This window comes from Melospiza georgiana, chromosome 1 (genome assembly GCF_028018845.1).
Source record: "Melospiza georgiana isolate bMelGeo1 chromosome 1, bMelGeo1.pri, whole genome shotgun sequence".
NCBI classification, from domain to species: domain Eukaryota; kingdom Metazoa; phylum Chordata; class Aves; order Passeriformes; family Passerellidae; genus Melospiza; species Melospiza georgiana.
In genome coordinates this window covers 143,113,618-143,127,719 of record NC_080430.1, presented here as the reverse complement: position 1 = coordinate 143,127,719, position 14,102 = coordinate 143,113,618, and the positions used below count along the sequence as shown (strand labels likewise).

The window sequence follows — 14,102 nt, the reverse complement described above, 5'->3', positions numbered from 1 at the left end:
AAGATCCTCTGGCTGCACTTGATCTCCTTTAAGTTCTTAAACTGAGAGAGCAACTTTTTACACAGGCAGATCATGACAGGAAAATGGGCAATGGTTTTAAACATTTAAAAGAGGAAAGAATTAGATCAGATGTCAGGAAGGAGCTCTTTACTCAGAGGGTGGTGGGGCACTGGAACAAGTTGCCCAGAGAAATTATGGATGCCCCATCCCTGGAAGTGTTCAGTGCCAGGTTGGAAGGGGCCTTGAGCAGCCTGGTGTAGTAAAAATGACATCTCTGCCCATGACATGGGAGTTGGAATGAGATGTCTTTCAGGTCCCTTCAACCCAAGACATTCTGTAATTCTATGATTATTATTCTAAGACTAATACAAATTCTTCTTTTATTCCTAAATGATAAGATGTTAGTCATTTTTTTGCACTATTGCAGTAATTATTGGTAATTTAACCTCCTCTATTTGCCTTACATTACTATTTTAGACTGCAGATAGAATTTTTAATTTTAGCAAATGGCCAATATATTTCAGGGCTCCTTTTCTGAGTGAGCAGCTGTGTTTCATACTCTGTGGATTCTTCCACCTGCCAGCACACAAAGGACTATAGGGTCAGCCCCTAGCTGGGCTAGCAGGACCAGAGGACCCACTTGTTTTTCAGAAATGTGAGGCAAAATAAAAGTAGCCTGTACTCTCTGGGGCTATTTATCTGCAAGTTACTAGAAATTTTGACCTGCATAGGTCAAAATACAGTACTTTATATAAAAGTATAGTACTTAACTAGTAAAACACAAACTGTGTGTAGTTGCAATTTATGTTATCGATTATCAACATTTAAATCTGGGTCAATATTCACCTTTACACTGGGCAGAGAGATCATCCTTAATAGAAAGTTCCTTTATTAATATTCTATTACTTGACCACAAAATAATATAATTATATCATATTATACACCCATTATTTATATAGGATGAGGGCTGCAAAATATTTCCTGCCAATATCCACAAAAAGACTTGTGTCTCAGCTCTGCAGTTCCTAGAAGCCCTTGCAGAACTCTCTTAAAGGTGGTTGGCATTTTTCTGCTGCTTTCTACATAAACTGCCTTCCAGTTTTTAAGGCTGACCTTATCTAACTTTCTGTGTAATATTTTTAACAATTTCCTTCCAGTTCTGTCAGTTGGTACATAAGCCATCTCTATTAATTTGGTCACTCATAATATAAATCATATTAGGAGAAAATTAGGCTGTCAGCAAAAATCCTAAAAAAAATACAGGGAAACTTCTGCATTTTTCAGAATATTGTGAGAAATATGAATTTCAGCAGGTTCTCAAGCTCTGCTGGAGTGGCAGGGACTAATGAAAGTTACTGTACACCACCCACTGAACAGAGTTAAGTAGACAGTCTGATTAATTTAAGTGTCAGTTCAGCCAATGGTTTCAATTTCCCTTTTTCACAAAATAAAAGCTCCAGCAAAATAAAATAGAAAAAACCTATTGGGTTATTTAGACAATTTCCTGTCCTTGCAGAATAGTCCCTCCAATGCCATTTTTTTCTAATTTGTTCAATGCAGTTTAAAGGTTTGGAAAGGTGTAAACCACAGCTGATGGCCACAGAAGAATTTACTGTCTGCTAAACCGTGATCTCAGTCCTGACACACAAGTACTTTTATTTTCATAACAGTATTGTATATTGTCTACTTAAATAATGTCCTTGCACCTCTCTATAGAGTGAATATTCCTTTGCAGCAAATACCTAAAGGCTATGCTAGAAACTCCCTGCTCATTGTCCTTCAGTGCCTGAAAAGACCTGCAGTGTTTTGAGTCTTGTCAAAACACTTGAAGAATAATCCAGATGCAATCCCTTTTTGTAATACCTAAGCAGTGTGACAAGGGCTGCAGTGGTGGGAAAGAGATAAAGTCTCTTTTCCTGCCAGAGGCCAGTGCTCCTGATTTGCTCTGTCTGTAGTGTGGTGCAATCCAGCTAAGTTAATATATAAAATCATATATAATGTATAACACAATCAGAAATACAACAAATTGAAGTAGCAAAGGCTTGGCCTCTGGAAAGATTGGTTTTTCCTTATTTTCATGTGATATTTTTTTCAGGTATTGGTAGCCCCATTGCATGTCCAGCCTGTCCATGTGGAAGCATGCATTTTTACTGTCAAAGCGATCTGGTACCAAAATTTTAACAGCATTTTTGAACAGAATTATGAATATTGCTGTTACAGTTCTCTGGGATTGAAAACTATTACTGATTTCCATATTTCCCCTAAAGAGTAGCAGAAGATTGCACTTTTTCAATGAAACAATTGGGAAGATAAGCACAGCTCTGAACACCATCAAAGGCTTAGTGGCTCTGGGTCAGGAATATACAGAGAGACAGAATTGAATACAATTTCTCCTCTCAGAGGCAGGCTCTATTAGATGCAAGGGGAAAATGCACTTAAATGAAAATAGTAGCTTATACTCATTTATCTCTGCTATTTCACTAACAGGGTGAGAATTAAAATATTATATGCCAGGCCTTTACAACTTATTTTATCCATTTCTGCACTCAACTTCTGCTCCCTCTGTACTGTACACGTAGTATATGTAAACACCCATAGTTTTGAATGCATGGTCTAAGTAAGGCACCTCTGTTTATCATGAGATCTTTATACCATTTGTTAACTCTGCAGCCATGGAAGTGGAAAGAAAATGCTGCTTTTTCATACAAAGTTAAAACTTTCTTTTTGCCTTCCTCCAAGAAGGCAGCAGATCCCCCTGGCTGAAGAAACCACCTGGATGGACATCAATGGTCTGCTACCTTTGGTGTTAAAGAGCTGGAGATACAGCAGTAAATGCTGAGTGCCTCCTGAAGACACTTTCGTATTAAATGAATGAGGCATAAAATATGTGAGTCCCTTGTGGTTGTATAGGTTCTTTGCAGTTTAATTACAATATCTAACACCATTTGAATACAGTGTTTGACAAAACAGTTGTTATGAACAAAAACTCGGTTAATATTTTTTTATGAGAAAAAGTTTCAAAAAGGCAGCCAGACCACTGGCTCTGCCCAAGTTCTGTGTGTTTTGTTATTGTAATCACGGGTCGTTGTCGTTAATGGTTGTTTTTGTATTAGTAAAAGCCCTGGCTGGGGCGAGGTAATGGCCCTTCTCCTGGGTGGGGACCTTACCCGAAGCTAAGTTGTACCTTTCCCAGAATAGTGAAGACACCTGAGAAGGTGGGGGGGGTTATGCAAAGTGACTCGCAAGACCAGAATGCTTTGTGGGAGCCCCATCTCCAAACTCATGGAGAAACCCCAAAAACAACGAGCCACCTAAGAGTTGAGAGACTATAGAGTGATGTCTGGACGTGAGGAACCGAGTGCTGAGCCTGCAGAGACGCGGAACACCTTCGGACCCTCTCGCCCTGACCATGGGAGTTGACCCCGGAGGTGAGACCAGGCCGACTGAGTGGGAGAAACCAACATCTGACACCATCTTATGGGATCAGGAGACCCAAAAAGGCTCCCAAGAGGATGTGATTCCCCAGCTCTGCCCCTGGTGGACAGAGCTGCGCATATCCTCCTCCTCTGAGTCGCCCTGGGAGACGACGGACGCTGCAGACCCGTCGAGCCGCCCAATCCTGAGCTGATCACTTTTTAATAAAGGCATTACACAGGAGAAGAAGTCTCCTGGCCCTGTTTATTTCACAGTGAACAATTGTGGATTAACCCACATGGATGGTATTTGTGGCAGCGAAACTAAGAGAGGTTTAAAACCAAACCTGATTTCAAAGCAACCTCTGCTCCCTCAAGATATAAATTCTGTCCTTAATGTGTTTGGTTTGGGTTTGTTGCCTTTTTTTTCTTTGTAATAACTGTCAGGTAGAATACCTGCCAATTAATTTAAAATAATGCAACCGCTATATGCAAGCGAAGTGGACTTAACCTAAAACTGGATGATGCAACACCACAGTACTCTACGGCAAGGCCCTGGCAAACGGGAGAGAGAAGCGAAACCTCATTAGTGTTGCCCTGCTAAGCTGCTGTAGCCTGGCGGTGCGAGAAGCCCTGTGGGCTCCGGGCACTCGGCAGTGGGTGCGAGGGAAGCCTTTGGAAGGAAGGAGCTGCCCGGGCCGGGGCTCGGAGCTCTCGGGGCGCTGCCGCCCCGCTCCCCTCAGCGCGGCCGGGCGGGCGCCTGCGCGGGGCCGCCCCTCGGGCCCCTCCGCCCCGCCCTGCGGCCGAGGCTCCCCGAGCGGAGGGAGCGGGGCTGGGGCTGGCGCCGGTCCGGGGCGGGGCGGCGCTGCCGCCGCTGCTGGCGGGAGCTCGGCGGGGCGGTGCCTGGCGCGGACCGCCCGGCCCCACCGGCGGAGCAGCCGCGGGAGCGCGGCCCGGGCGACTCGGCCGCGGGCGGTTCTGGCGGCCCGAGCGCCGCGCCCTTCCCCGGCTCCATGTCGGCGTGGCTCGGCCGGGCGGCGCTGCTGCTGGGGCGGCCGGGGGGCCCCGCCGCCGTCCCCTCGTCCTGCCTGGGCTCGCTGCGGGGCCCGCGGTGCTGCTGCCGCCGCCGCCTGAGCTGCCTGCGGGGCGGCGCCGAGGGGCTGCTCCTCCCGCGGGGGTCGCGGGCGCTCGGCACCCACCCCAAGAAGGAGCCGATGGAGGCGCTGAACACAGCGCAGGGGGCCCGCGACTTCATCTACAGCCTGCACTCCACCGAGCGGAGCTGCCTGCTGCGGGAGCTCCACCGCTTCGAGTCCATCGCCATCGCCCAAGGTGAGCCGCGACCCACCCGAGCCCGACTGGGGTGGGAGGGCCGGGCCGGAGCGGGGCTGAGCCTCCGAAGTTTGGGGGTGCTCCTGCCCTCGCCCAGGCGGCTCTTTCGGGCGAGTGGGAAACTCCAGCCGAAGGAGGCATCGAGAAGCGCTCGCCCCTGTGTGTAATTGGGTATAAATGAGGTACACGACCCGAAATTTAGTTTCCAGAAGCATCCGCAGCACCTTTAGAACTTAAACCGGCCCAATGTGTCAAATCCTCGGTGGGTCTGTCGTCTCACCGGGTGTTTCAGAGAGCCACGGGTGGCCATTTTTCGGAATGGGAGTAGCAAAGTGTGTCTCATAAAATCCCCCTGACATCAGGGCAGCAGTAAATTGATTTCAGACCTCTTAAGAGACGCCGGGCTGCTGCTGCTGCTCTGGGCGCTCATTCATGAGTTACACTTCCCTGCCCGGAGAGCTGCCGGCGCTGCTTCTTGCAAGTGTCGGTTCTCATTCGGGAAGGTGTGTATGTGCCGGGAAGGCTTACAGATGTATCTCTGAATACACGGCTATGCAACGCCAATTAAAGTAATTCACAGTGATTTTTCTCATCTGATCCAACTGTTCTTGCCAACTTGACACTGTTCCTTAAACAAATCAAAACCTGACAAAACCAAATCCTCTTAATTACAGCCTCCTTACTTCTAGTTCTGATCCTCAGCTGTAATTTACAATCCGTGTTGCAGAGAAGATGATAGCGGGTACTTAAGAGATCAGTGTGCATTTGATCTAGGCCTCTTTGTGACTTTGATAGTAGCGTGCCCTTGGAAAGGGCATTTCTGTGTCTTGTGGCTTCTCTGTAGATGTCTGGAAGAAAATTTGGGTGGGCAGGGAGCAGGTCTGAGAGTCAGCTGTAAAAGTGTTGCTTTTGTGAAAAGACAGAACCCTTTCAGGTATCTCTTCAGTGTTGTTTGTAGCACACTTGCATATAAACACTAGTGCTTCTAGTCAGAGTGGGAGTAGTTCGCTTAAACACCTTGTTTTGGGAGCAGCAGCGCTTCTGTTTTGCAGACAGTGAATCAGTTTTATTTTTTTACAACGCAGAGGGTAGAATGCTTTGAACTGTAAGTTGACACTAACTTTTGAATACTAACAACTAATACTCTTCCCAAATAAATCCTTCTAAGTGTCTGAAGGGTTCTTGCCATGAGGTTTTTGTGTGAGTCTCATCAGTTATTGCTCAGGTTAAATAGAACGGAACTGTGTATCTGGAGGATCATATGGTGGATATCAAAATGAGATTTAAAATTTCAGTATAGTGTCTCAACTTTTATACAGATGTAAATCAACAGATGGTCGTATTTAATATCTTGCTGCTCAGATGCTGTTAGTTATTATGTGAAAGTCTGTTCTGTAAAATGCTGTGACTTTCTGATGATTCAGGATGTAGAAGCAAAGTAACAATAGCATCAATTTGCATTTAGACATTTTACTGCATGGGAGTTTATTAATTGGTTTTAAGTTTATTCCACTAATGGAAATTGCAGTTCACTTGTGCCTGAAACTGTAATCTTGCTGGAGAGATTATTTCAGCAAAATCTCAGCTGTGGGCTTTGTAGTCTCATCAGTAAGGGCTGCATAAAGTGTTGTAGTGCCATCGGACCTCATCCTTGGAGTCAGATTCTTGGTCTGCCCATCTAGCTGGATAAGACATTTTTTGTATATAACCTTTTCCTTTAGCCAGCTCTATTCATGGGATATTTTTACCAAACTGCAGCATGATAACAGCTGTCAGCTTTTACCTGTAAGAAATTCTGTTTCTTCATGTGTTATGAAAATAAAATCATAACTGAAGAGCCTTCTAGTAAGTTAAGTAGAATTTGAGTAATTCCAGTAATTAAATAGAAATTGGAGAAAAACCCTATCTTGAATTTATTGCCCATAGCTGTTTTCTGTAGAGGAGAAGAAAGAATTCAGATTTTGTGTGAAGAAGGGCAGAGAGGTGTTGGATATGTATCATCACTGTCAATGCTGTGGAGTGCCAGAAGAAGACAAGGTGGATAGAACGGCTACCCTTGAAAGACAATTAGAGACTTTTCTGAGCTAGGTGTTTGTATTCTGTGTTTAAAATGCTTTGTTATGTTTATAAATATTTTGTATGGTTGCTGTTTCCTGCTGTTGAAATGGTGACTGTGAAGCAATGACCTGAATAGGTACACAGGTTGTGAGTAGCAGATGAGGGGAGAGCTATTTGTGCCTTGCTTTCCAGGTACTTTCTCTGATTGACTTGTGGCACTTTTGATCTTTACAAATCATGACTTCAGTCAAGACAAAACTATTATAGCAATGTTATCAATTATCTTGTTTGTTGGCAGCATGCTGTAGCTCCCAGCAGCTGCTTCTTTAGCTGAGGGCCCTGGTTATACTTTTGTGTTGATTTCCAATGAAAGTGATCCAAACGCAGCCTTCAAATTCTCTTCTCTACTGCTTGCATAAATTCCCGTGTTCTGGTTGAGTCTGAAAAATCAGTCTCTCCTTGATCATGAAATGCCTGTGTAGTTTTGCTGCTCTGCTTAAGCTTGTTTTGTGCCTGTGATCTTTTCATAACTCTTTATGGAAAGGGAGGTGTTAGTCCATACCCTCCTTATCACAGTCCTTACTGGGTTAAGTTTTGACCTTCTTCCTTCACTACCTCTTCTGTGCCCTAACAGACCCCATATCAGCTAGGGGAGGCTGTCAGCAATATGGGCAGACCTGGGCACATCAAGAACCAAATGGGGCAAGTTCCTCAGCCCATTCCCAGGCCTACCAGCAGAAGGAAGCAGTTCCAGCAGCTAATTGCCCTAGCAGGAAATATGACAGGACACACTATCTGTGGCCTCCGCTAATGGCAGAGGCTGCGGGGAAACCCATCCTTTGCTGCGGCTGCTGCACCCAAGGACGGCCCTCAGGTAGGTGAGCTGTAGCTGGTACCTGTAAGTTAGCTGAGTCTCAGCGTTTCTGAAACCTTACACATGTGTTTATGCTGTAGTCATGAAAAATGTAGGTGGGGAGAGGTTTGTGAGTATGTTCCTGCCTGCCATCACCTTGTCACCCGTGTTACCTGCAGGGTTATGGAGCTTCCAGATACTGGGCACTAGAGGTCTGCTGAGCAGCCTAGCTTATGAATAAACACTGACTGAAATTCTGCTGTTTGTTGTAGTGCCTCAGAAGACAGAGCTCTGTCTGTGAGAATGTGATGGCTGAGGGCTAAAAGCCGGAGTTTGAATTCATAGATGTGTTTTGCATAGTAGAAGCTGGGGGGAAGACTGTGAAATTGAATCTTGATAGAACAGTTCTCAGAAAATATTTTGAAAATCTCCCGATTTAGACTATAATCTGTATCTTACTATCTTAAAATTTAGTCAAAACATCACTGAGCTGTTCTTTCTGAAGACAGCTGCAAATCCTTTCTCATCTGGATTTAGTTTTCCTTCGGCATTGAAGTCTTTAAGTTTTTGAGTCTTTTTTTTTTTCCCCATTTTGAACCTTGGAAACTTGAATAAAGTGTCCCTTTTCCCCAGGAAGACCTTTGAAACAAAGATTTTAAATTTTAGCTTATGTTTCTTGTAAGCATGTCAGCCACACCCAGCCACACCAGATAAGAGATGATACATGTGGAATTGAATAGAAGTAATTTGTATATTTCTATTTTCATGGTTACAGGAGCACTGAAGTAGCAAGTAGGCTGGTTGATTTCAAATGTGATAGTCCTGCTTTCTGTCGCCAGAAGTAGTGCCCCATAAACAAGGCTTAGTTTTGTTGGCTTCAGATAATCAGATTTCTCTTGTTTCTTTCTTGAATGATGGAGATGAAAGTGTAAAATCTTCCAGAAAATATGGAGAATGATTTAATGCTTCTGATCTTCTATAGCAATATTCCATTGACAAAAGTGGTGTTAGGAAGAAGATGGAATTTCTTTCTTAAGGAGCATATATTTAGGGTTTCTACCTTTGGTTTCCAATGTACGATTATGAGATGTTTCATGAAAGATGCACTTGTAAGCAGTGCAGCAAACCTGGTAATGAGCTGGGAAAATACTAAAGGGCTTGACTTTAGGTAAGAAATACTAAACTTGGCATTTTTGCTATGCCGTTATTGCTTCCTAGGGAATTGTTGGTCTTTTATGTGTTGCTTTACAATATTCTTGAGCCCAGATCTAACTACTTTTCATTAATATTACTAACACAGTGATTATCTAGGGCCTTTAAGAAATCTCAGGTCTTGAGAGTGAGACAATCCTTTATTTTCCCATCTTTTGTTGCAAAGATGGGAAAACAACTCCTGTTTTCCTATCTTTGTGTACATACACATAAAATACATATGTGTGTGTATATATAATACATAGAACAGATGTTTTTAGTATATAATGTATGTACATTGTATATTGAACACAATTCCTTGAAAGCACCTAGTTGCATTTTATATTTTAAGTGGAAGACTTTTGTGAAATGATCACTAAATGAAAGGTCTTTTGAAGTGCAATTTCTTCTTCCTCTGCTTGGTGAGGTTGTGTTACCTGGAAAACATGCAAAAACACCACAGCAATGAGTCTTGACAACTGTTTTTGTAATTTAATTTACAGGTTTTGGAGAATGCAGTTTCTAACTAGATTCTCTTTGAAGGCACTGGGATATCATACCATTCATAATAATCTGAGATACATAAACAATCTGACCAAAATGATGCATTCTGATAGAAAACTGTTCATAAGTTCAAGTTACTGCACCTTGTTTTTGTTAAAAACAAAGCACCAAAACCGTAGCTTGCACCTCCTTGCATTCAGCTGGGCTCACAGCTGGTGCAGAATCTCAGGGAATTCACAAGGTTTTAGCTGTTGTTGGGTGAAATCTCATTTGGTGTCAGAAGAAACCTCATTGGCTTATGTTCTGGTGTTAAATTTATGAGCTCCCCAGTTTACTAGAATAGCTTAGGGAGTGTTAGAGCCTACATGCCTCTACTTCCACAGCTTTACAAAGAGAAGTTAATTCAAAAGATGCAAAGTCATCAAAGATGAGTGGATTTCACTGAGGTTTTTAGACACTCTAAACAAGCCTCCTGTGAAAAAGATTCCCTCTGTTGCATGGATCAGATGCTTCTTGCTGATATGAACACACTGGTTCATCTGCCACGGTGCTTTAGGGCTGCTTGGATTTTAGTGCCTCTTTTTGTTAGAACTGAATCTGTGCTAACACGACAAAGCAGAATTCCATCCTTCTGGAAGTACTTGTTTTGTCTGAAGAGTGATTTCAGAGTGCAGGTGTGAGGTTTGTGGTAAGCACTGCCCTCAGCCCCTGAGCTGGGAGAGCAGGAACTGTTCGTGGTGTTGTGCCAGGTACCGTGGCACCTGGTGGGGACAGTTCTCTCTTCCTCTCTCCCTCACACACCCAGCACATGCAGGTCAGTGCCATGCTGTGGGTGGAGCAGTGCTGTCTATTTCTCTTTCCCTTGCTGTGACCTAGGTCAATACATTTTTTAACTCTAGTGTTTGATTGCTGTTCTAGGAAAAGGTCTGCTGGCAAGTGTCTGATTCACAAGTGTGAAGTGCCTGTCAAGCTGGTAAAATGACCAACTCTTGCTGGCCTGCCTATGTGAGTCCCTTTATGCTCTCAGACCATTGCAGCCTATACCAGGACTGTTACCAATCTCACTGCTGTGTCAAAAATACTAGCTGGTGAAAGAAGTATTGTGTTTCAGATAGAAGGATGTGCTACATTTTGCTTTTGAAACTTTTTTTTTTGACTGTACCCCCCACCTCCTGCCCCAAGTCTTGAAGCTCTCTCATGAAGGCAGAGTGCAGAAGGAAAAGTGCTGCTGAGGCTCTGCTGGTCATTTTCATTCATATCTGAACCTCATGCATCAGAATCATAGAATATCCTGAGTTTAAAGGGACCCACAAGATTCATCGAGTCCAGGTCCTGGCCTTGCACAGGACCCCCCCAAGAATCACACCATGTGCCTGAGAGAATTGTCCAAACACTTCTTGAGCTCTGTGAGGATTGGTGCTGTGACCACTTCCCCACAGAGCCTGTTCCAGTGCCCAGCCACCTTCTGGGTGTGGAACCTTTTCCTGAGATCCAGCTTCAACCTTCCCTGACACAACTTCAGGCCTTTCCCTTGAGTCTGCCACAAACAAGAGATCTGTGTCTGCCCCTCTGCTTCTCTGGGCTGAGTAAGTTTGGGCTGTTCAGCCTGGAGGAAGCTCTGGGGATACCTTGTAGCACATTCCAGCACATAAGTGGGGTTTGCCAGTGTCCTGGAGAGGACTTGTCACAAAGACATCTAGTGATAGGACAGGAAGGAATAGCTTTGAAGTGGAGCAGGGTAGGTTTAAATTAGTGTTAGGAAGAAATTCTTTACTGTGGGGGTGGTGAGATACTGGCATAAGTTGTCCAGAGGAGCTTTGAGTGCCCCTTTCCTACAAGTGCAGGTTGGATCTGGCTTGAAGCAACCAGGTCTAGTGGAAGGTGTCCCATGGGGTTGGAACTGGATGATCATTAAATCCCTTCAAACCCAGACTGTTATGTAATTTAGGGGCTGAGGCTTAATGTCATAAACAAGAAAATTGGTGCATGGTCACTCATGGTAAAATTATTCTGAAACTGCTCTCTGAAAATGTCAGCTGTAACTGTCTACCTTTCAACCACCTGCAGCAAGGTAATGTTTTCTGAAGTTCATGATTTTTCTGTTGTGCTTTGGTTTGCTTCCATATTCTGAAATTTTACTTGCTCACATAAATTAAAGCAGGTTCTAGTCTGCTTAAATGCAGAAACTTCATCTTATTTTTTTGCAGAGAAAACCCTGCAAACAATCAAGTGGAATTGATGTAAAACCCACAGAAATCCAGTCTTAATATTTATAAAGGATCTTTTCTTGCTGGTGGATGCTCCAGTATTGATTGGAAGATTTTAAATAATGACTGATTGCTGTTTTGCTTTTGAAAACTCATTGTAGGCTTAAGGTATCCTAAACCACTGGTACCACTGGAGAAGCCAGCAGAGGAGGTAGAGTCACCAGAGACGACCAGTGAATTTGGTACAGTAGAAAAAGCCCAAATGGAAAAGTGTGTTTGCTGACATATGCATTGCATAAGGCCAGCAGGCTGCTGGTTTGACAGACTTCCTGCATGCCTGTTTTGATGCATTTGGCATGTATTGCTGCAAGAAATAGAAGTACACAGTTTTTGTTCATGTTCATATAAAGCCTTCAGTCTCAAGAATTTCAGCAATCCACATCTTCAGGTACTTACACTTAACTTGACCAAGGTGTTTTAAGCACAGGTATTTTGGAAACTGCTGCACTATACAAGAGTTTCTAGTTAATACTTCATCAGGTGAAACAACTTCAGTTTTTTGAAGCAGCTCAGTATCCACTACCTTATGTTATTTTCTTGGAAAGTGACGTGTGTTAAATTACAAGGTCCAAATATAATGCAAGAATGATACTATAATTAAAAAAATTATTTAGTTAGCTGCCTTTGCCCTTTGCTGCCAGAGGTAAAATAAGATTGCTTCAATTAAAATAAAACATTGCTCCAAGTAAAATTCGTTTTGTCTTTTGCATGTGTTTAAGCATGTGATGAATACAAAATAGGTGTCATGCACAAATATCCTTTATCTCACAAATCAGAAAAAATTATCTGATTCTTAAGACATTGTTCTTCAGCTGTGTCTTTTGTAAAATAGTACATTTTAGAGCTAAAAGGAAAATCTGTCTCCCAATAACTCTCTTGTCCAGTACAAAAGCTGCTTTTGATTCAGGACTTTTTACAGAAGATCACTTGAAATGCAGCTTTTACTTAGAGTGCAACTTAAACCCTTGAGAGTGATAGATTGAAAACATTTAGATCTCCCTGCAACAGGCACGAATGAAATAGATCATGTTTATTCTGTGAACACAGAGGTTCCAGTGTGTAACCTCAATTAAAAGAAAAGGAAGTCTGCCAGTTTCTCTAAGAAAGAAATTATTTAAAGCTGACTCATTCAGCTGAAAACTCTTAGCTTAAGTCAGCCTCATTTATTATTTAATCAATCCAAATATGAAACTACAGAGGCATCTGTTATCTCCAGAAAAAAAATCCTTTCTAAAAACAACCAGTAAATGGAAAAATAAATATAACAGGCAAGCAGAGTACTTAAAGAAACTGTCTTGGGTCCCTGTGCTGTTGTTGAGATTTTTTTACAAAAATGGCTCTTTTTTGGGAAAGTTAGACATGAATATGTGAGCTGCCTTGTTCCTCCCTTCTACTTTATATTTAAATTAGCATAGTGATATTTCAAATATTCTGAAAGCATGCCTTTTTGTTTCTGCTTTGTTGCTGTGTGTGGGAACTTCCTTTAACAGTGAATGAACATGGAATTTTTGGGACATGACTAACTCATGCCTGAACCACATGCTTCCTCTGAAACATGGGGAGTATTTTCAGGCAAAGCCCACAAAATACTTTGTTCAACCCAGCAGAGTGCATGTTTCATTCAAAACTATGGAATATAAAACCATAGCTGTTTTTTTCCAGTGTTCATTTACTTTGGATACTTAGATATTTATATGCTAATTGTTAATGAAATACCCTCCCTAGCAGCCATAATACATAGTGATTATTGCTACTTGCTATACTTTTCTCTTGCATCAGTTGCCAGTTTCATTTTGTATGTGATGGGTTCATAATATTCATTCATTTTTGGGTATCTTTTGAGTTTTTATTAAATTTTATTTAGACTGAGATACTTTTACAAGTAATTTTTTTAAAAATCACATTATTTTCTCTAGATAATAGAAAGGGGAAATAGAAACATGTTTAAGACTCTGTATTTTGAGATTGATCATGTTCTGTATTAACTCTCCTATTGGTTTAAAGCAGCCATAAGAAGAAGGAGGTTTATTTTATTGTCTCCTACTGCTTGTGTGTAGAGATAAAACCTTTCCTTAATGCTGTTAAAATGCTTCATGGCTTTTAGGCATTTCCAGAATTAAAACATGCCTTACTGTTTGGCAGTGATCCTGGTGAAAGCCTCCTGCATGACCTGGGGGAAGGACACAGCTTTGAAAAATCTTTCTAATTTCAGGAAGAATGGAAAAGTTTGAGACAAAAGAGTTTCTACAGTGAGACCAACTTCAACTGAGAGGAGTTGTGCAGATACAGGGTGCAGAGTGGCCTGGCCTTGGGTTCCCAAAGCTCACTTCTTGGAGATATCTGGGACCTGTTGTCTGGGCTTCCCAAAACATTGTGGGAATGTTGGGGAAGGGTTAGGAGACAGTCCCTGGTGTGTGATTCTGTCCATGCCATGGACAGAGGTCTGTGCTTTGGGTTATGTCGTATGTAAACTTGTACTGCCAC

General features: G+C 42.7%; 1 protein-coding gene across 2 annotated transcripts in view; it reads left to right on the top strand.

Annotated features, from left to right (window-relative positions):
• The first annotated feature begins 4,426 nt into the window (after positions 1-4,426).
• The window catches only part of TMEM65 (transmembrane protein 65), a 30,695-nt gene continuing 21,019 nt past the window's right edge, over positions 4,427-14,102 (top strand). Inside the window, exons 1-2 of one of the 2 annotated variants that reach the window (XM_058036030.1) lie at positions 4,427-4,745; positions 7,438-7,677. In XM_058036030.1, the coding sequence (XP_057892013.1) occupies positions 4,427-4,745; positions 7,438-7,677 (559 nt within the window). The remainder of the gene's footprint in view (positions 4,746-7,437; positions 7,678-14,102) is intronic. The other variant, XM_058036021.1, reaches the window with a different exon arrangement.